This window comes from Herpailurus yagouaroundi, unplaced genomic scaffold (genome assembly GCF_014898765.1).
Source record: "Herpailurus yagouaroundi ecotype Mexico unplaced genomic scaffold, PumYag 159, whole genome shotgun sequence".
NCBI lineage: Eukaryota > Metazoa > Chordata > Mammalia > Carnivora > Felidae > Herpailurus > Herpailurus yagouaroundi.
The window spans coordinates 67,781,520-67,805,507 of record NW_024412400.1 but is presented as its reverse complement, the minus strand read 5'-3'; the positions used below and the strand labels follow the sequence as shown (position 1 = coordinate 67,805,507).

The 23,988-nt window shown below is 35.5% G+C and overlaps 1 protein-coding gene across 6 annotated transcripts in view; it reads right to left on the bottom strand.

Moving 5' to 3' along the window:
* Positions 1 to 23,988, bottom strand: part of NAALADL2 (N-acetylated alpha-linked acidic dipeptidase like 2) — a 1,339,397-nt gene that overhangs the window by 912,348 nt on the left and 403,061 nt on the right. Inside the window, exon 1 of one of the 6 annotated variants that reach the window (XM_040480788.1) lies at positions 11,593 to 12,449. The exons of 3 other annotated variants lie outside the window; for them this stretch is intronic. In XM_040480788.1, the coding sequence (XP_040336722.1) occupies positions 11,593 to 11,625 (33 nt within the window). In that variant the 5' untranslated portion in view covers positions 11,626 to 12,449. Of the gene's footprint in view, positions 1 to 6,366; positions 6,743 to 11,592; positions 12,450 to 23,988 lie in introns of those variants that run through there. 2 more of the 6 variants (XM_040480789.1, XM_040480790.1) reach the window with 2 other exon arrangements.

The window sequence follows — 23,988 nt, the reverse complement described above, 5'->3', positions numbered from 1 at the left end:
TCATTATTATCAATGTTAATAACATAATTATACAAACTCTATTTGTAAGCATCTTAAAAATTTTGAGTGGATAAAAACTGACCCAACCTTATTTTGCTTTCTTCAAACAGAGTCAAATGGAAGTGTGTCTATAATCCCTATCATCTCAAAGGTCTGCTACATTTCATGCTGTAAGGCCAGTGTTACATATAGGCAGTTTCCAAGTGTTACATAGATGAGAAAATACCACTATAAAAGCTTATTGGCAGTGAAGCCTGGGTATTCCATTGTTTTTAAAAAGCTGGATGATTTTGTAATAAAATATACTCCTTCTTCTAGTTCTGCTATAGTCCAGGGGCATGCAATCTGAAAACAATAGCTGGAGTAGGCTTACTGGGTGGTGCTACATGTTTTAAAGTGTAAATCTTCCAGAATAACAATCTCTAATTCTGCAGACAAGCCAATAACACACACTCAGTTCTCTATGAAAACTGGCTTAATAATCAGCCAGCATTTTTTTTTCCCTGTTGCATTCCCATATTCACTGACACTATCTCCCAGCCTCTCTAGCCAGACTTTTTATTTTTCTTTCATGGAATCAGTACCGCACACACAGCCCCACCCTAACTGCTGGATGAACTCATCCTTTATTGCAAAGATGCAGCCCATTTGGCATAAGCTCCATCACCCACTCCACTCTATAACTCAACAGATCTGTCTTCTTAGTCTTCTGTGTAGAAAGTTGCCCTCCTGCTCTTTAAAGTTACTCTAAAAAGACCAAGTCCTCATCCTCATCAGACACACCCTTATTTTAGCCCCTTCAGCTTCTCCCCCGACACTGCTTCCTCATTTGTGAAAAGTGAAAATGATATCTACTCATAGAACTGTTGCAATGGAACTACATCCTTCGTTCACTCTTCCCCACTCTTCTCCCACGCCCCAGCTCAATCAAGCCCCTTTCCCACAGCACAATCTCCTTCCAGCTCCTACAGGCTGACTTTGTGACTTCGTCTTTTCTTTTTACCTCATGCTTGATAATTCTCCAATTGTTTCTTCCTCATACCCCACCTTAATTCTGAATTTGAATCACCCTGTGACTATTCTGATGTTTGATATTTTTCACTATTTTACAGGGTACTCCCCACAATGCACTTCCCTGAAAACACTGTCATCTGTATCTTCTTTTTGTCCCATGACTCCACCTCTGTTTCTTTCATTTCTGCTGAGATTTCAGAGGTTACTGTTTTTTATCACCATCTTTCCTTCTTACTTTAACATCCATTTTTTTGTATAATCTCACCTACTCACAGTGGCATCTATGACTTAAGTTTTAGTAATTTCCAACTCTTTAATTCCATCCTAGTTTTCTCTCCCAAGGTCTACTGCCATTTTTGCATCTTAGGTCCTGAACACTTTCATCAATATATAACACTTGTAGCTTAAAGCCATTTTCTTTTTTTTTTTTAATTTTTAAACATTTATTCATTTTTGAGAGACAGAGAGAGACAGAGCATGAGCAGGAGAGGGGCAGAGAGAGAGGGAGACACAGAATCTGAAGCAGACTCCAGGCTCTGAGCTGTCAGCACAGAGCCCTAGGCAGGGCTTGAGCCAACAATGAGATCATGACCTGAGCTGAAGTTGGATGCTTAACTGACTGAGTCATCCAGACGCCCCTAAAGCCATTTTCTTTAAAACAATCTCCTATTTCTCTTCCTAAACTGTTCCCTGTCCTATATTCCCTACATCAGCTAACAGGATGATCCTCTCTGCCACCTAAGCCAGAAATTTAGTTTTCCACAAGCTCTTCCTTCTTGTGCGCTCAATAAAGCAAACACCAATTTTACCTTAAGTATCACTCCAATGCATTTTATTTTTGTCAAATCCCACCATTATGACATGAACTCAGTTTTCCATTACTGTGTGATGAGGGACAATGATGAAGATGAATTTGAAATTGAGCAAGAAGGCAGCTTTCTTTCTGTAACAAAGATATAGTCATACGATTATTTACATTTGAGCATATAATTCTCATTGGGTGGTTGTAAATCTTAAATATGCAGACATTCACAACAGCCTCTGGCACACAGTATACACTCAATACATGTTTTCCCCTACCACCACAACCAATATTTCATACTGAAATTCTTCGAGAGCTCACCTAGGTAACTCCAACCCAAGTTACAGAACTAGAGGAAATGAGAAGGAACCAGTGCTTTAGTACTGAATGACAACACACTGCTCCCAATCTCCTAGAATAGACTCTATGCTAATTATTCTTCTTCTAGAAACACGTCTCTGTCCATCTTAAGACTTTTTTATTTGCCTTTTTTTTTAGTTAAGTCTTAATTTATTTCATTTTGCATTTACCATGTTAAGTGACTGCTACTTTATGCTCAACTAATTTTCATGTTAGAATAAATGTAAATTGCATAGATAGATACACAGAAGTAACAGTATGAATTTTATCTTCTTTTTTCTGAGCATATTAAATGTATACTTATTGAAATACAGTATTATATGTTAGCTGTCACTCCAGGCACTAGAAATACAGAAATAAACAAGTCACCATGATCTTTCATCTCAGAGACAAAACATAATATTGCCAAGAAATAGGCAATACAAAAATACACACACACACACACACACACACACACACACACACACACACACACAAAAGAAAGAAAGAAAGAAAGAAAGAAAGAAAGAAAGAAAGAAAGAAAGAAAGAAAGAAGAAAATGGCTCACAATGAGCTATGAAAATAATTAAAATCAGGCATTAAGATAGAATGGCTGTTCTAGTTTGAGAGAATAGAGAAGATACCACTGAGATGACATTTGATCTGATAACTGAATGACAGGAAGAAACAAACATAGGAAGTTTAGCCTAAACTACCAATACACAGAGTCTTAGAGGTCTCAGTTTGGTGTGTTTGTTGGAGAAAGAAAAGTCCAAAACTGTTGTGAGATTCAAATAATCTGCTTAGTAAATCTCTGCCTTGATTTTGCACCCAATAAATTCTAGTTCTTTTCCCTTTATATTTATGTGATTATAAAGACAAATTATTTACCATCTAATCAACATAAGTAAATGCAAATTTCATGTGAAGACTACTTTTCCAGAACATTTTATTAACTAAATACCAATCTTATTGTGGGTTATGTTATCAAGTCACATAAGACTATTTTGATAAAAATAATTTAGTAATTACAAATTCCTAGAAATATAAAAAATATTATATTTGCTAATCAAGAGAAAAAAAATAATGCCTAAAAGAAATCCACAGAAAGCAAATGGTAAACTGAAAAGAATATAAAATATGAACCTACAACTGATGAGAACACAGCCCTAAGAATAAAAACATTATTGGGATGCTTGGGTGGCTCTGTCAATTGAGTGACAGACTCTTGGTTTCAGCTCAGGTCAGGATCTCATGGTTTCCTGGATTCATACCCTGTCCCTGGCTCTGTGCTCTGGGATTCTTTCTCTCCCTCTCTGCCCCTCCCCTGCTTGCATATAAGCATAGCATTATTATGCTTATATGCATAATATATATAAGTATATATACATATATATATATAAGTATATGGTATTACTTAAGTGTCTCCCCTGCAGTTTTTACTGGATTTTATATAGGTATTTTATGTTTACTTTGGTTAACTAAAGGAATCAGTACGTTCAAATCTGTGGCAGATCTGGTTGGGGAGTGGGGAGTAGGTGGTGTACAAACACAGATTAAGAATAGAGGAGAGCACACTGGTGTTAATAATATTGATGTAGCATTATAAACCCTCTTTAAAGATTTTATAAATTTCAAGTGCACTGAGGTAATGATATTGCCTTAAGTTTCTAATTTTGATATGAATAAATAGGAATTTGGATGAACAAAAAGAAAATAATAATGTTTTATTTATTTTTTTTAGGTTTATCTATTTATCTTGAGAGAGACAGAGATCACAAACCATGAGATCATGACCTGAGCTGAGATCAAGAGTCAGATGCTGAACCAACTGAGCCACCCAGGTGCCCCTGTCTCTATAACTCTTAACTTTATTTCTCAGTATTTCTCAGTATTGCCTAATAAAACCCCTCTCTTCTAGCTAGGCCTGCCCCCTGACACCTATAGAAATTACTCTGATGTCTGCCACCATCTCAACACATCCCTTGAATAAGTGATACGTGTTTATATCATTTGAACACCATAAATCTTAAAACCAATTTCTTACTTTCTTTAGTCTGCTAGGAAGCTTGAAAACAAATTTGTGACCTGTTTGGTAGCTGTATAGAATGTTCTGCCACATATTTGGTATACAAAATTTCAATTGTTATTTTAACCTTATTTTTTTCATAAGGTTAGTTATGCTTACTTATTTGTAGCCTATTTCAAAATATTAATGTTTTGAAAATTCTTTTGTTTCCAATAAGAGGAGAATCAAGCATGTATATAAATGGATAGATATAATTTCTATGCCTTGTCTTTGTTTATTTTGCCAGGGAAGACCTTCTTCCTTCTGACCATTTATTCTACTTTACCAAACCTGCCAGAGCCAGTTTACATCATATCTTCTCTATGAAACTCACTATAAATACCTAGGTTTCCCTATAAATTCTTAGATAGCGGTCTGTGATTATAACAATAACAAAAATTGGCAAGAGTGGGAGCAACTTTGCCCCTTTTGTGGCAAAATATTTTTTCCCATCTCTGAAACTGGCCACCAACAAAATATTGGTGTGATGAAGATTTTTTTCAAGATTTATCAGTAGTGTAAAGGAAGACAGGACTTGTCTGTGATTGCATTAAAGGTCCATAAACAAAGAGGAAAGCAGTTCTCTCTGCTTCTCACACTTTGTTTGCAAAAGAACTTACTTTTGAAAAGCCAAGAGAATCACAGAGATGGGATGGTTTCAAGAGTTTAATTCTCAGAAATGAATCATTTACCAAGGTCTGAAGTCACACACCAAAGTTGATTGTGTTGTTTAACAGGTGTACACGCATATCTTTTGCTTATTTACATGAATTGCATTAAGTTCAGAAGTTGACTTTTCAAAATATTTCTCTTTTGGGATTTTTTAGTAGATGGGATTTTGTACTATACTCTAAGTCACATCTTCGTTGTTGTCGTTATTGTTGTTTTGTGTTTTTTGTTTTTTTGTTTTTAAGTACACACTAGACAGCTTGTACTACAGTGACCAGGGGTTTAAAGAGGGCAGGTGAATTGTATTTCAATAAATTATAAAGGCATCTTAAAGTGAGCTCTATGCCCAATGTGGGGCTGGAACTCATGACCCCAAGATCAAGAGTCACATGCTGTACCAACTAAGCCAGCCAGACATCCCTATACAGGTATTTCTGAATGCACCTTCTCAAGTGTTCAACTATGGAGATGGTTAAACATCTATCAATAAAGCAACAAAATAGCCCTGGCAAATAAAACTATTTGCACATACTTTTCCTGAAGAGAGATTAGAAGCTGGAGGGATCGAACTGAAGCTCAATACCCCTTTAAGGGCTTTCATCCTAATCACGTTTTCTTTGCAATCTTGTCAGTCACCCATTTTTTTCTTCTTCTCTCATGTATCAAATGTAATACCTTGCAATAATAAGTCAAGTATGTGCTTGGTTAATCCTCTCCCCAAAAACTGTGATACAAAAAAAGGCTGGCTTACTGTCCTACTCAATTAGCCAAATTCGTTTAAACTCTTTCCAAAGCTAGAGAATAGGCATACGATGTAATAATTATAAGGTGTTTATACATGTACAATCATCAGATCATTACTTGCACCCTTTGTTTTATTTCTTTAAGAAAAGGAACAGATGTAAAGACAGATCCAACCTTTTAAATATATGGAAAAATTTTCATTGTGTCATTAATAATAATGTTTAAACAACCAAGTCATCCTGTAGGTATGTGTCACCTGCTTTTCAAGAAGATTTTATAGTGACTTTAATTGAAACTTAAAATGTTTCCCTTTAAAATAATTGCAGTGCCATAAAATATCATTTAAATCAAAGGAGCTTAAACCGTGCTTTTCAGAACATTTAAAAGTCCAGAACAAACTCTAAATTTCAAAGTGTTTGAGAATTGGCCTTTCCCCCAGCAGCAGGTTTTAACTGAGTACATGTTTTTAACCACCTTTATCTAATGTTCCATTCAAGTACATTGCTTGCTGTTTTATTTCTAGTAAAGCAAAGATCTTATATCCATTTAGAAAGACAAGAAAAAAAGTGCTCCTCAGCTCAGTTATGCTGCTTTCATTAACTGTTTCTTACACATTATTTCAGAGTTCATCTTCTAATCTCATTGCCTCCTCCAGGGATTCTCTCTCTGGGAAAAATCCCCCAGCCATCTTCCCAGGCACCCTTGCCTAACCCATTTAGGTCAGACTCACCTGGGATTTCATGCCTTGACATTTTCTGCAATTTTACTTGCTCCAAATGTGCTCAAATTTATCCTTAGAAAATAAGGTCTCTTCAGCAGAGCTTCTGGAAGTTCCAACTCCAAAACGCCCTGTTGCCTTAATATGTAAATTTCAACTCCAAAATGTCTCAGGTCTTCAAGTGTTCCAACCTATCAATTAGAGCTAGTGAAAGCCTTCCTTCTGGAACACAGGTTAAACAACAGCTTCTTACACTTTTCCTGCTTAAAAATGCTGCGAAAGTTCTATAGACTGGGAAGGAGCAGTCCTAAACTGGTTAGTCCTTTGGGGTTTTAGAAAGATTTCAAGGCACTCACAGGCATGGTTTACGATGATGAATGCAGAGATACTTTTTCCACCACAGAAGGTAAACATGCACACCAAACCAGTATAACAGGTCAGGGTACACAGTACTGCTGCCCTCCGGCTGCAATTTAGAAGCACAGACACTAAGGCACCTTCTTGCCTAGATACTTTTCTTCTTTTCTTAGCTCAGTAGAATATGTATAATTTCTAAAAAAACTGTCTGAATCGTAAGAAACATGATACATTCAATGCATGTGTGTCTGGATTTTCATGCTGATGCCTCTGGGCTGTGGTGAAAGTCAAGTAAATGTCTTAAAAACCAATGTAACTTTAATGGAGTCCAGAAAAATTCCAAGCCTGGATGGACCAGTCTCAAAATAGCATGACTGAATACCGGACAATTCTTTCTGGGCCATAACTATAGACACCTTTCTAAAAGGTGTCAATATTGAAAGCATTCATAACCCTGATATCCCCTTTTGAAATAGGAAAGTAAATGCCTCCAGAATGTAATGTGCCAAATTCCTCTATTAAATTATAGGCTCTGGGCAGCAAGAGTGGAGACCTGGGTTCTGGCAACTGCTTCTGAGATGGCAAGGGTAATTTTCTTGCCTTCGTAGGATCTGTTTGCTAACTCTACAAAGTAACAACATTGGACTTGAGGCCCTTTAAGCTCCCTGGTACCTTGAAAATGTTAATATTCTACAAATTTTTTTCTCCCCTAACTCTGATGGCCAAATTCTCCTACAGTGGCTTGCTGAAAAGTCCTCTCTTTTCTGCTGATTGTTCTTTAGAACTGGCCTTGGATTTCACAGGGTCTAGTCAACTCTTCTGGACTTTGAAACATTTTTCCCCATAGCTCTAGTCTTTTGTGGCCTGTAGAATAGCGGTTTTCTAGATCTAGAAAACTAAGAACTGGTGTAGGAAGGGAAGCTATAATTAGAAGATGCTCAAAAACATGTAAGCAACTGGTAAGTAGACTTCCAGAGTTACAAGTGTGTGTTGGACAGTCCAGGGGAGACCCCCACTCAAAGAAATCTCTCTCAAGATTGTCTCAGCCTTGAACTCAGAGATACCTTTTATTTAAATAATTCCAAAAATGAATTTGTATATCATATCCTTCACAAAGAGGCAGGTGGCCTTAGACATGCTTTGACCAAGGAGGAATAGGAGGGAAATAAAATGGAAAAAGCTCATGTGGAGTGAGTTTCTGAGGGACGGGGGACTCATCAGATAAGGGACACAGCTGGATAGTGACAGATTCTTTCCCTCTCTTACAATTCCTACTAGGGTCTGCTCTGCCTGTTGCTAATAACTCTGTAATAGAAAACGCATGTCCTTCCTGACAGGGAATACAGGTAAGGGGCATTTTTTTTTTCAACGTTTATTTATTTTTGGGACAGAGAGAGACAGAGCATGAACGGGGGAGGAGCAGAGAGAGAGGGAGACACAGAATCGGAAACAGGCTCCAGGCTCTGAGCCATCAGCCCAGAGCACGATGCGGGGCTCGAACTCACGGACCGCGAGATCCTGACCTGGCTGAAGTCGGACGCTTAACCGACTGCGCCACCCAGGCGCCCCTGGTAAGGGGCATTTTTATGTCCAAGGGTAGTCTCTGGAAAAATCTTAGCCTAAGGAATTTTCCAGGGAGCTGCCTGACTAGGAGGAAGTTGTCACCCTCCTGTCCTTCCAGTCATGGCCTTTCACTACTATCACAGATTTACCACATGCTACTCAGCGGGACATGTGAGTCTCCAGGTATTACACAAGGGAATGTTGCTTCCTTTCCTCAGCAAATACAACGCTCGAAAAGCATTCACTCCCATTCCTGTTGCCATATTGTATCTTATTTATATTTTCAAAAATAAGAAGAAAGAAATCTAGCATTTTATCCTATCCTAGATAATTCTATTTTATGAATCCTGAGAATATTATGAGCCTTCTCATATAAAATTTTACATTATTCTCTGTAGGGTTACTTTTCATTGGGACTGAAATGAAGAGATTGCTTTTTATGTTGGAAAAAAAAATAATTGAGATCTGTTCACATGAAGCTGAAGATAACCTTGGAACAACTTCACTTCCATTTGGGAAAAAATAGGTTCCTAATACCATAGCTGCTGATAGCTCACAGGTTGTAAAGTGTACCCTTACTTGGCTACCAGGGTGTAAAACCTACAGGAAATAGCACTAAAATGAATAATCTTTGACAATGTCTATGGCTAGCCCTCCAAGTTGTGAGTAGACATGGTCACAGTCTAGCCACATGGCATTAGAAAACCACTATTCAAAGCACATGATGGAATTCTAAGGATAATCTACTATTACTTATTATCTTCATAACCAAAAAAATTAAATCATCCATATGTTTAATGCACAATAACATTAATTTGAATACAGTCTCTGATAGAAATTTCATTTCTATTCTGATTATTTGTAAGCCAAGCTGACAATAATTAGTATTATTTCAGAGAACTTCAGAATCTTTTTATAAAGTCTGCTAAGTCAAAGACAATATTAAACATTTCAAAATGCCTTTTTCTTTTACTTCAATAATTTTTAAACTCAAGCTGAGATTGTGACAAGGTATTGCACAGAAAACCGAATGATGTTAGAGCATTCGATAAATGAAGATTCCAGAATCTATTTTGATTTGTTTTATAAGATATTAAACTTATCAAAATCTCTTATTTCTACACACATCAAGTTGCAAATTATCCCCAGAGTACTTTCCTTTATAATTACAAAAAAAAATCCAAAAATAATTTAAAGCCAACAACTGAAGTACCTTCACTTATCATTAACTCTCTCCTGATTACTAAATTCACTTAATAATTATATGGCAAATGCAACTTCTTTAAGGTAGAAGCATTTCAATACTCCAAGAAGATGGATGTGAACTATTTGTAGATCTACCAAGGAAACATTTCAACTCAGAACAACGCAAAAGCTCACTGAAAAGCTTTCATAGAGCTCACAGGGGAAAATCGAGATAGAACTGACCTCACAAGCATTCCTCGGCTACAGAAGGTTTGTGAATCAAGGTACTTGATTTTCTACCTCAAACCATAACATTCAAATGACTTATTATAGCTCTTGTTTACAATTTTATGCATTTTCCTGATATATACTGATTATTCATTCTGAAAGTGTGTGTGTGTGTGTGTGTGTGTGTGTGTGTGTGTACATTTATACTCACCCTGTGACAGTGGAACATATTACCAGAAACATAACATACATAAAACTGCCAGAGAAAAGAGAAAAAAAAAAACAGAAAATCTATACACATTCTTGAACTCTAAAATAAGAAGTAAATATTACTCATGATCCTGACACAAAGAGAGACAAAGCCCGGTTACTCCCCAGTTTATTGCAATCTCTGATGTACCTGCAGGTACACCTGTACATACAGGTGATTTACTTGCACAGCCTGGAATAGCCTCTTCACGTGGTTGCCAAATAGTTAAAGATATTTTACACAAAATAATTATTACATGAACAACATTAACAACCTAAATACTTCCCACATATCTCTCCAAGGGAAGACATTACAGAGACAAAGTATATGTTATAATCACGTGCATATGATTTTCTCCATAAAACATATATAAATAAATGAATAAATAATTTCATAGAATTATGCTAAATAAGTATTTTAGCTTGTTGTTTTTCCTCAATAGACTGTACTACATGACTTTTTTAATTCATCTTTAAAAATGCTTGTTAATAGCATTATATGCAGCATTTAACTAAATGTTTTTTTAGGAAACATACAGAAATAACAATAAAGTTCTGGGATTCTTGAACAGATTTAGTGGATAAGGGATTAAAGGAAATAAAGAAAAGAAACACAGGCATTCTGGAAGATAATTTGACTTTAGAAAATGGACACTACACTTTTATGACCAGGCGTGTCTAGGATCATCTGATTCTCATATATGTTTTATTTCATGTAGTCATGTTCAATTAAATGCCCTAAATAGAAAACTGGGTGGTTTGGGGATTTTCTTGACGGTAGCTTCACAAGACATAACTAAACAAATAAAAATGTTATTAGTAGATTTAAAAAATATCTTGACCAAAATGTCTCTTGTAAAGGTGACAAATAATTCAGACAACAGTAGACTACTAGAAATCATAGCAACAAATAAGCATTATGTCAAGTTTTTATTTGTTTTTAAGAAGGACCTTTTCTCACTCAAAAAAGTGAAATGTGTGAGCCACCTTGTATTGTTTCTATCAACAAGCCTAACCATAGAAGCCCAGTCAAGCCAATGTCAACAAAGCCAATCCCTTCAAAGGACAAAGGTATCTGATTAAGTAAGACCTGTAAAATAAATCCCCTCTCCCTAACTGATAGGCTCTCCTTTGAGATCCTGTTTTCTACCTTAAAAAAAATGGTTAGATTAGTATATGAATACAAAGACACTTAGCTGGTAAATCCCAGAAATGGCAAAAGTTGATTACAAATAAAAAGTCCATAAGAAGAGATAAAATTAAAACAATATTCGTCTATGTTGGTAAAGATCTAGCATGAAAATGCACGACAAGTCGGTCACACCATTTCTCCAGCATTACATTGGAGAGTAAAGATAAGACTTTTCCTACTCTCCACCAAATTTGGGTTTCTGTGTTGGTTGAGTTTTTGAGCTCAAAGAGACAGCCAGCTTCTTTTGAAACTAGAAAATTTGCCACCTCTTTTCCTCACACCCAAAGCACACCTTGAAACTCGGCAGGGGAACAGGCAAGCATACACACATGCACACACACACTCACACACATGTGCATGCTTGTGCACGTGCACACACACACACACACACACACACGAACACTTTGTAACAGAAACTGCTTAAATTTCGGATTGGAAACATTTCAAAGACTGTTGGCACTTACCTTGCAAAGATGTGTTAGGTAAACTTGCTTCATTCTCTCCCATTTTATTATTTCTTTTTAAAGGGGGCCAAGCGATTTCAAATTGTGTCAGTTACCCTGCAAGCTTTGTGACCTTCTGACTTTCTACTGTAGTATTGTAACAGTATACTACCTGCTTTCTTCTGTGAATAATTACCATTCTGCTTCCTGAGTTACCTGGGCTTGCAGGACCTGTTTTACTATGAAATGAGATCACATCCTTTGATCCAATGTACTGCTATTAATGTGTGCTTCACAAAATGTGGCTTTGTTTTAGTTTTGATATTGACTTCTAATTCTCTACTTTCACTTTAGTCTAGAAACGTATTTACATTTTCCCTGAATGTCGATACTACCAACACACCATGGTGCAGGGCCAGAGTTTTGTTTGTTTTTTAGTTCTCCTGACCTGTTTCTCTTACAGAAATAAAAAAAAAAAAATTAAAGTGAATTTTGCAATGTTCGTTTAAAAAAATACACAGACATAATGAACAGCATGGGAATGAATCAGTTTTGTGCAGTGGTGGAAAGACAGTCTTTGGACTATCTCTAGTACTAGCTGTGGAACTCTAAGAGGGGGCTAGAACTTCTTTGAGTCTCAGTTTGCTCAACTATAAAATGGGGATGGTATCTATTTCCAAAGGTTCTTATGAAGACTGAAAGCAATAATGTATGTGCTAAACACTGAATGGCAGATGATAAACACAATAGAGGCAATATATCCCCTCCTCCCCTCCTTTTCTTCCTTTTCCCTTCATCTTCTTCCTTCTTTCTCTTCCTTGTCCTTCCTCCCTCTGACAAATGGAAAGAATGCCCAAGTAGAGCACTGATGTCACTATGTCCTGAACCCAGCTGTTCTACTTATTAACTGAGAGATCTTTAAAATGTGATACATGGGACGCCTGGGTGGCGCAGTCGGTTAAGCGTCCGACTTCAGCCAGGTCACGATCTCGCGGTCCGTGAGTTCGAGCCCCGTGTCAGGCTCTGGGCTGATGGCTTGGAGCCTGGAGCCTGTTTCCGATTCTGTGTCTCCCTCTCTCTCTGCCCCTCCCCCATTCATGCTCTGTCTCTCTCTGTCCCAAAAATAAATAAACGTTGAAAAAAAATAAAAATAAAAAAAAAAATAAAATGTGATACAATCCAATCTTGGAGCGCCTCAAGGTCCTCATTTGTAAAAGGATACTGGTATTTGCATTGCCTTTTTACCAGGAACAGAATGAGTATTAATTTAAACTATTGTGCTTCAAACAAAAAATAAGCTCTAGCAAAGATAAGCAACAAATCAGAGATTATCTTTACTCATTTGTAAAAGTGAGAGAGGAAGTACATCACAAAAGTAAATCAATTTATTTAAGCTCTGTCTCCCATAAAGCATCTAGAACAAAAGACAATCTCTAACTTTCCCCTCCAGAATTTCTTAAAAATTTTAGCTTTGTTCAGACTAGTTTTAAAAAAAGCCCAAGATTCAAACATCTTCTCCTTTAATGGTTCTTTAATTTTCAATTTGAAAAGAATCTGTATACCATGTTTGCTAGCTTATTAATGAAAACATTGATTATATAAGTTATGTAAACAGGAAGGTAAACAACTAGAATAGCTACTCTCAAAAATATTAGCAATAAAAACAAACGTGACATAAAAAAATCCTCATCACAGTTAATTTGCATTTTTTTCATTACTTCTCTGGGTCTCAGTTTCTTCATCTATAAAATGATCTGGAACATTTACTGTCTAAGCTCCATTCTCTCATGATAAATGACAAAACCTCTGATTAAAATCTAAGTTGTGGTTCATTCCAGAATAGAGTAGTCTTTTGCCTACTACAATTGCATAATGTATATATTTTGTTACATACTTTACCAAATATAACTGGAAATTGAATGTTTTCCAATAAAACTATAATCATCACATTCTGACTTCCCCCATAACAGGAGAAACACACATATCAATCCTCCTTCATTATAACAACTTGGAAATGTATTAACATACCTGTCCCAGGCACCTAAAATTAGTCAATAACCAGTATAAAGCACCTCTTATCTACAAGTTGAATTATGGGATGTGTGAAGTTACATTGAAAGTAGAATAAAGAAGTCCTATTCTAAGGCAGAGGAAAAACATAAAAACACCAGAACCCCCAAAAGTGCTTGTAGCTGCCCAGAAAGTAACATAAATGTATACTCAATTATACTGAAATAGCTTCAATACGTATAAAATGCCATGCATTCACTTACTCATTCACTCTCTTTCTCTTGTGCTCCTCATATGCCTGGAAAATTCTCCTCTCATCACTTCCTCTTTGCCTTACTAATTCATATGCAGGAATTCTTCTTCAAACTAATCTTGGTTGAGACTTCCTCTATATGCTCCCAGATGCTTCTTAACAACTTGGAATTTTCCTTTCACCATGGCTCTTCTCACGTTATATTGTATTGTATGTACTGCTTATTTCTGTCCTTAGGAGCTGTTGTGTTAAGAGACCTTTTCTGTGCCCACCACTATATCCCTGTAACTGTGCTTGGGAGCACAGTTCCTACCTCATATTATTCTTTCAACAAATGTTATAAAGATGAATAAAATTACCATCATCAGAAAGGGTGAATTGAGGGATCTCGAAGAAAAGAAAGACATAGATTGGCAAAGAAGATGATGAAATATATTCCAGTAGGAAAAAAATGCCAAATTAAATTTCAAAAGTGAAAAGAAATGGGGGTAACCATTTAGGTTTATATGCAAGAGAAAATAATTGAGAACTGGAAGGTTAAAAGGGATTAGGACATTTATGAGAACTCCCAAAAAATAATTAAAGTAAATGAAAGAGGAAAAAAAATAATGAATGCATTCATTTAAAATATACATACCCGCACTCATACCAAAACCAAATAACATTGGTAGCATTAGCCAAAATAACTTTACTGAATGGTGAAAGGAACAATAATTATAAAATTAACAAGACTTTTGGAATATTGGGAAGAAAATCTATGAGAGTGACTGAGATAACACATTTTTTAAACCACTTAGATGACTTAAGAGAAAACAACATCTACAGCCATATAATCTTTTTGTGTTTCTAACATTATCTTTTTTTTTTTTTTGTAATTTTATTTACTGTTTAGAGAGAGAGAGAGAGAGTGCAAGCAGGGGAGGGACAGAGAGAAAAGGAGATACAGAACCTGAAGCAGGCTCCAGGTTCTGAACTGTCAGCTCAGAGCCTGATGCAGGCCTCGAACCCATGAACCATGAAATCATGACCTGAGACAAAGTTGGATGCTTCACTGAGCCACCAAGGCGGGCCATCTAACATTCTATTTCTAAAGCAAACTTCAAGGAGAGAGTGGGCACAGAGAAGGTTATAAATGTTATTCGTTATCTCAGAGTGCAGTTTCTACCTAGAAATTACCCAAGAGGAAGAAACCAATGTTAAAGTTTAAATCTGTCATGGGCAGTTATTAAAGTGATTATGTAGTTCTGTTTTTCAAGGGAAGATACATGTGAAAATTTGGAAAAAAATTATGAAGTCATTCAAAATTCTGAATGTTGGCATTGTCCTATAAAACATGGAGTCCCGGGTATGTAAAAGTCACACACTTAGTAGTTACATAGACCTGGTACTTATCTTGTCAATGAAAAGTACAACAGTAGGAGAACAAATAATCTGGTCAAATTATCCATATCCATACATATGGATATCCATAGATATACATGAAGAAAAAAGGATTAGAGCTATCAAAACTGTAATCTTCTAAATCACTATGAGGAAGAAATTCCATGGTTAGCAACCAGAATGGATCTTTGAGATTATCCTTTCAAGAATTAGGTAGAGGTGCTTGAAGAGTGCCAAAATATACCACTCTAAAATATACCACTCTAAAATAGGTCTCATTGGCATATGGATTATTTTGAGCTAAATGCCCTTGAGAACCAGCAGACACTTGAAAAGTTCTTTTCCTCCTCTCACTGCCTAAAAATAGAGTATAAATTTCTTCTTTTGTAAAGAAAATTTACATGTATAAAGGAAATTTCCATTTGTAAAAGTCGGAGACAACTCTTACCACTTGAGAAACAACCTTCCTTAACATGCATTTTCTTCCCTCATTTTCCCATAACTTGCCTCTCTTTCCCAGGAGCCCCAACCCCTTTCCATTGTTTAGCCTAAAATGGTGTAAACCTCAATGGGTCTCCTTGAGTCCCATTTCCTTGTGAGACTCCCATGTAAATCTACAGAATTACAACTGTTCCCCCATCCCCCTTCTCTTGTTAATTGTTAATCTCTTTTATCAGTTTGCTCAAAGGCCCAACCAGTGAACCTGGGAGGGTAGACAGAAAAGGTTTTTTTTTTCCTCCCATACATGCTCTTTTATCAAGAATATATACTGGTGGTGTTTATTTCATGCATTTTGTAATAAAGTAAACCTAGTTTCTATCCAATCCTGCTCCAATGTTTCAACTGTGTCAGTCTGTTTCTTCATCTCTAAAGTGGAACTAAGTAACAGTATTTTGAAAGAAATTAAATGTTTATTTAAATGTTGAACATGGTCCTGACTGCCTTAGTCTCTAGAGCATGCAACTCTTAATCTCAGGGTCATGAGTTCAAGCCTCATATTCGGTACAGACCTTACTTTAAAAACTTCAATCAATCAATACTCAACATGGTATCAGCCAAATATAGGATGTTTAGTTTTTAAACATCACCTCAAAATAAATCCCCAATCCTGTCAAACCACCCCAAATCTGACAAACATTTCAAATATTGGAAACAGGACATAAAATTTTCTGAATTGAGCCTAGTTTTCTTAAAATTCTTTCTTGATTAAAATAAAGCTGTCAACAGTGTAAAAATGAAAAAGTTTGCACCCTGACATGATGAACCATTTGGCTTTAGACCCAGGCATTTCATCACTTAGCATTAAAAAAAAAAAAAGGCCTTTTAAAAATGTTTTTGTTTTTTGAGAGAAAGAGAGCAGATTAGGGAAAGGGCAGGGGATGGATACAGAATCCAAAGTGGGCTCTGTGCTGACAGTAGAGCCCCGTGTGGGGCTCGAAGTCATGAACCATGAGATCACGACCTGAGCCAAAGTCTGACGCTCAACCAACCTGAGCCACCCAAGCACCCCGGCAGTTTTGATTAAAGATTCTTTGTTGAAGCCGTAATTTTGTTGTTTGATGGTAGCCAAGACTTTCTAGTTTAGGGCTGTCTGATGCTCACAACTGCTAAATGCTTTTGAGTCCTACCAGAAATAAGACAGGTCAACTAAGAAAGGGGGAGAATGTATATACTATACAAGAAGAATGGGTAGAGATAACAAGATTTTCTCAAGCTAAGCAATATTTGCTGAACATATTCTATGTCCTCTCTTCCAGATCTGGGTATGACCATTTACCCAACTGCCCTAGACAGAAACCGGTTTTATCTTTAGCTCTATCCTCCCACATTCCCCAAACAGTCCTAAGTCTTAACAATTCCATGTCCTAAATGTCATTGAAATTCATCTTCTTAACTTTCCATATACTCTAGGTAAGGTCATTATCATCTCTTGCCAAGATAGAAACTCCCTAAATGAATTCCCCCTCTCCTCTAATCCATCCTTTCTATATCTGTTGAGTCATCTGACAGATAAAGAGTGATCTTCCTAAAACACAGTCATGTCATTTTCATGCTTACATATGTTCACTGGTCCCACAGCTTACTCAATAATGTCAATACATTATCACCACAATTTCTATCCCATTGACTGCTAAATCCCATTATCATCTAATTCATTTAACTTCAGCTTCTCTGACATTCCCAAGCACATCTGATATTAATTCTAATTAGTTGAATACATAATATGTACATAATCAAATTTACTCTCCTATACCTGAGAATATATATAAAGCTGGTCAAAACAATTAAGGTACACTCAGTGCTTTGTATTAGGATTGACTGGTGAGCAAAAGTAACCTAACTAACTAAATTTTTAATTCTCTTTTTTTTCTTCATAAAATTGCATATAGAATCTTAAGAAAATTTGTATTGATGGAGAACAAAGAAAGCAACTACTTCTTTCAGTAGTAAGATATATCTATCAACAAGGAAACAAGTAATAATTAATGTCAAGAAGAGTATTATCATTTTCATGATCTTTCCACTACAGTTTTATTAAATGAAAAAGCCAAGGAACTATATAAATTATATGCTAACACACACTTGCACACACAACAGAGTTGCTTAACAATTACTGGTGGTTTATAGGCTATTTCACATAATTAAGATATACAATGACTCATCTAAAAATAACAGACACATGGAGATGTCAAGTTGGAAGTCAGGTGGGAGTGACACTACAAAGCATTCTAATTTGCTGCTGGGAACAACACTCTTCCAGTTGTGGAAGAACTGCATAACAAAACATTAAATGAAAGCTTGTAATCACAGTGTATAGTGACTTATGCACTTTTTATGAGGATCCCATGAAATCTTGGCTTACATGCCAGAAAATTTTAAAGCAATATACTCTTGTTAGCAATCTTAGCCTCATCCATGTGAGTCTACTGATAGTGGGAAGACTAGTTATGATAGCCATCTAAGTATCATCTAAAAAAAAAGAAAATAGTAAAGTTTAAATGTATATTTAATACTATCATGGAACTATAAAATGCAGTACACACACACACACACACACACACACACACTTGATTAATTTATGTAGAACTATTCAACAAACTCTGGCAAAACTCCCTCAAGAAGAACACTGAGGAAAGCATTAAATGAAGACACATGCTAACTGCTGGGCACAACGTAGAATGATGGACTTTTCAATTTGAGAATGTTAAATCTACAATAAGGCTGGAGAAAAATCTCCAGCTAAACCCCTAGAACACCAAAGTTAAAAGGAACACCAACGTGATAGAATGATTTATCTAATCTTTTTAAAATGCAATCAGAATGCTCAAATGATATTAGCTTGGAGATAAATTTATTTGCTCAAATCACCCCGAAATGACCAATTCTCAAAAAAGTTTCATCTCCATGTCAAAGAATGATCTAAAACAGCTCTGAAAATATGTTACCAGTACAACTTAGTCATTCATGTTGACAGTTGAAATGTCTTCCAGTCTTCTGCCTCTTAGCCTCAAAGAGCAAGACAAAATGAATGCCAACTGTGCTGCAGGAATTTGGCAAATACTAACTAGATGAAAACAACATTTAGCAGCTGTTGGGGGGTAATGGCCTTCTCTGCTAAGGTGAATCTGAGGTAAGAGGTGAGGTTTCTCATTGTCTTTAGAAACATCCTCTCCCTTTCACTTAACATCTTAGTAATAGAACACAGTAGTAACTTAAACAATCACTTATTAAATTTAACAGGTTTCAATTCATGAGTATGAACAAAAGTAGTCAAGAATAACTAATTATGGGGAATCAAAGAGAAAGAGTTTATCATTTTGTTACATAATATTTCTTTAATTTTTAATTCCTGGGTTTTTTTTAATGTTTCTTTTTCTTCTTCCTCTTCCTCCTCCTTTTTTTGAATAAAGTCTAAGTGGAATAACAAGCTTTCCTAGAAAAAAAAAAAAGATTCCAGCAGAACTACTTTTGTTCAACATCATAATGGGCCACTACTTTCTACTGAGAATGTTTTCTTTCTGAAAGCTCTTCTTCTGCTTTCCCTGCTGACTACCAGCCAGCTAGCATTGTTGCAGGATTAAAGTCGCCAACCTCCCCCTAAGTAGCTAGTACTTAAAATAGACTTGCTCTCAACTGAATGTCTGTCTTTCCTATGGTGACCAGATTTACAAAATGAAAAAAAGAAAGGAAAAAAAGACAAATGAGGGGAGATAAACACAGCTTTTCTGGATGGATTTTATAGAACAACAGGCTAAATGGGTAGAAATCTATATTAAAAAAAAGTATTCCTGGGACACTGGGAAATATGGTATCTGATCACCTTGGACAATGAAGAGATCACATGTGAGCAATTTTAAGAATGAATAAACATAAAAATAGAGATATATATGCCATTGCTAAAGGTACCTCTAAATAGTTATTATGCCCCTCCCACCTCTTCTAAAACTTTCAGTCTTCCTATAGCCTAACATATCAATTTTTATTTCCTTAACATTTCTTCTTTAAAAAGCTGGGCAAATATGGCTCTGTTTTCCAATTCTCAAGCAGATATTGAGAGCATTTATTAGTGCTGTTTTTAGATCTGACGGATTCATAAGCATTTAATTAATACTTGATTGATTAATTGAAAACATAATTATATTTCATCTTTCTCCAAAAATCCTTAAAATCAAAGTGTAAGGGAGATTATTAATTACATATGTTACTAGTATTCTGCTTCCTTCCGAAGGGGTCAGGATATGCGGCCCCAAATATGACACTTTGGCATAAGGACTGTTTTGAGCTAAAGGCAATTAGCTCTCTGCCTTCTCCCCTTTCTATTTACAAGCAGGACACAAGTTTCCATCTGTAATCATGTTTCCCTCTCCCTTAGCAGGAAGAGAATTACTGTGGAGACAACTCTTAGTACCTCAGATAACTCCTATCTGAAACAAAACAAACAAAAAACTATTAAATAACCCTTGTTTTTACAATGTGATCCCTCCCCTCCCCATCCCATAACTTACCTCCCCTTACAGAAACCCCAAACGCATTTTCCTTTGTCTAGCCTAAGATAGTATATAAGCCTCAAATTCTGTCTCCTAGAATCAGATTCCTTTGTGAATTCCCAGTATGTATGCATGTAATTAAACCTATTTTTTTCTTCCTGTTATCCTGTGTTTTGTCAGTTTAATTTGCAGGGTCCCCATCACTGAACCTAAGAGAATAAAGAAAAAAAGCTATCTCTCCTACCCCTCTTTTCTTTAGTTTTCCAAAAATCTAAAAAACTCTTTTTACTTCAGATTGGTGATAAATCAAAAATTATAATATTTTAAAGTTCACAACGGTTTGAAGAAATGAACCGACATTGAATTACCCCTATTAGCACCTAATGAAACACAAGTTAAATGGTGAAAACAAAGATGACAGTGTAAAATCCATCAAGAAACTGGAAGGCAATTTAAATTATTAAAGTTAAAATTAAAGAGAACATTCTACTTTCTAATTTAAGAGTTATTTTATGACACCACAAATCTAAACTTATGTGCCCTCAGACATTTGTTTGTCTGGATACTTTTTTTAAAAAAAGTTCTGAATGATTTTAGGTGAGTTATTCGTTTTCCAGTGGATCCAGTCTTGTTTGATTTGTTACTTATTTATCCTCTGAAGCATTTTAAATATACAACCTTTTACTTTTTACAACCAAGTCACCTGAGGTTTCTCTCAATTTCAGTGTCCAAATATAATGTAAATATATAAAATTGTATCAATATAATAGCTCATCTTCACCAACAAGTTAACCTACTCGAATTGCTTTATTTGAATTTCAATTTGGTAATGAGTTAAAGATGATTCCATTAAGTGGCCCATGTCAATGGAGTTCAGAAATTTTCCGATATGAAGAGGAAATTGCCTTTAGCAATGTAAGTAAACATTTTTTTTAGATGTTTATCATACTGGCTGTCGCCATCAGGGCTCTGTGTGTGCAGCTCGCCCTGCACCATAGTGTAAGTAAAGCCCTGTTGCCACCACCTAAAAAAACAAGAAACAAACCAAACCATTTCTTGTAGTTCTTGTCCAATGATAAGGAATTCTATCAGTTTATCTGAGAAAGTCCTTACTTAGCTTTTATCCTTAAGAGATATTTTTTGTACATTGAAATATTTATTTTTCTTTCACATTTTATGTATTTTCCCCCCTTTGTCATCTGGGTTACAGTTTCTGGCAAAGGAATCTGTGTTTTTTCTTATCCTTTATGTTCTTTATGCCATGTGTCTTTTGCCTCTTGGCTGTTTTTATGTATTGTCACTTGTTTTTAGTCAATTTGATTATTATGTGACTTGCTATAATTTTCTTTGTGTTTCTCATGCTTGGAGTTTGCTGAAATTCTTGGATTTGTCCACTTATAATATTCACCAAATTCTAAAAAAAAATCTGCCATTAATTGCTACCTTCAATATTTTGTCTCTCCTTCCTTCACTCTTCTTTCCTTCTGGCACTCTAATTACACACACATTATAAAAAGACACATAGATATAGATGTAGATATAGATAGCCAAGCAGTTCCCTGGGGCCCTGTTAATTTTTTTCAGTCTTTTTTCTTTTGTATTTATGTTTGAATAGTTTCTTTTGCTATGATTTTCAGTTCACTAATGGTTTCTTCTGGTTTACTATTCTACTGTAAATCCCATCCAGTGAAATTTTCACTTCTAATATTTTATTTTTCATTTCTAGAAACTCTAATTGGAACTTCTAACATTTTCAACATTCTAACATTTCTAAATTGTTCTGTTTTTTCCCCCTTATTAGGTTGTTTGCTTTGGTATCATTGCAAATATTGATAACAGTATTATTATTATCTTTTTTTTAAGTAGCCTTCACATCCAGTGTGGAGCCCAATGAAGGGCTTAAACTCACAATCCTGAGATCAAGACCTGAGCTGAGATCAAGAGTCAGACGCTTAACAGACTGAGACACCCAGGTGCCCCAATTAACAGTAACTTTAAAGTCATTTGCTAATTCCATCATTCTGGCTCTATTCCTATTTAATTTTTCTTCTGTTTATGAGTCTCCATTTTAATGTTTTTGCATGACTAGTAATTTTTGATTGGATACAGAGCATTTTGACTCTATAACTTATACACTGTCAAGTGATGAATTTGTTTTATTCCTTTAAAGATCCTGGACTTTTAGGTAACCTGAGTAGGACTTTTAAATCAGCCTGATTGTTTGGAAAATTATTTTGTAGGGTTTTTTTATTTTTATTTTTATTTTTTGGCAGGCCTAGAGTAGACTTTACCCTAGACCTAGTTTAGCCATACCACTAATATGTATGAGACTTTTTAGAGCTCTACTGGATGCTTTGTGCAGTCACCAGGTTTTTCTACCCTTATTGGCAGGCATATGAATGATTCGTAGCTGGTGTGAACTCTGAAAATAGTCCAATTTAGAGCTGTCTCATAATTGTACTTTCCCAATAGTTGTTCTTTGCTCAGTATCATGATGTTTCACCCTTTGCACTTATTGGTACTCAGTTAAGTCTTCAGAGTACTCTTCTGCAGATGCCTGGAGCTCTTCCTTTGTGTAGCATCTCTTATCTCCACATATAATGATGGCTCATTCTCCTCAAAGTTTCATCTCCTTCTCCTGAACTCAGGATATATTTGAGTTCTTTCTTCCTTTATCATATTCTAGAAATTGTCTCTGGGTAGAAAGCCAGGGCTATTTTCTAAGGCTCATTTTATTTGATCTCCTTTTTCAGGATCACAGTCCTAGGTTTCCTGTTGTCCAATGTCTGGTGGTAACAATTGTTTTAGATATTTTGCCCAGTTGAATTGTTTTATGGCAGAAGGCAAGTTAAATAGAATTTACTCCTTTATAGACAGAGCAAAAATGGTACAACCTTTCTGGAGGGCAATTTTGCAAAACTGTATCTAAAGTATTAAACAAAAATCATACCATTTGAAATGTCACTCCTAGGAAATTTTCCAAGACAATAATCAGAAATATGTGCAAATTAGTTTATGTAACAATATCTGTTAGTGTTGTTTACAATATTAAAAAATATATAATTAATTAAATGCTGACTACAGATTTTTAAAATTCATTATTATACAGTAGTCTAGCGGAATAATTTGCAATTGTTAATACAGAAACATTCATTGACTAACAAAATGTCCAGAACACTGCTGCATTATATTTTTGTCACGATATATGATATATGCCAAAAATATTACAATTGTCATTATATTAAAGAATTATTGGTGATTGTCAAATTTCTTCCTTGCATCCTTCTTGAGTTTTTTTTGAAGTTTATTTATTTTGTGAAAGGGAGCGAGTGGGTTAGGGGCAGAGAAAGAGGAAGAGAAAGAATACAAAGCAGGCTCTACACTGACAGTGTTCAATCTTGCCAACTGTGAGATCATGGCCTGAGCTGAAATCAAGAGTCAGAGGCTTAACTTGGCCACCCAGGGGCTCCCTTCTTGAGTGTTTATATTTTAAAACTAGTTATATATTACTTTTATAATCAAAATAAAGCATTTATTTACCATTGTGAGAAAAAAATTAAGTCTTATTTATGAATCTTGACTGTTCTTCAAAATAGAAAAATAAAAGAGGTCCTCAATTGTGCTTTCAATAAATCCATACAGTTTATCTCTTTTATGTTTATAAATGGAATTTGAGTTTGTTATTCTTGGTAAATAGCTAATAAAAGAAACATTTATATGTGTATAAATAGGTACTCAATAAGTTTTAATAAATTTAGCTGTTAAGGAAAGAAATTTTTGTAAACT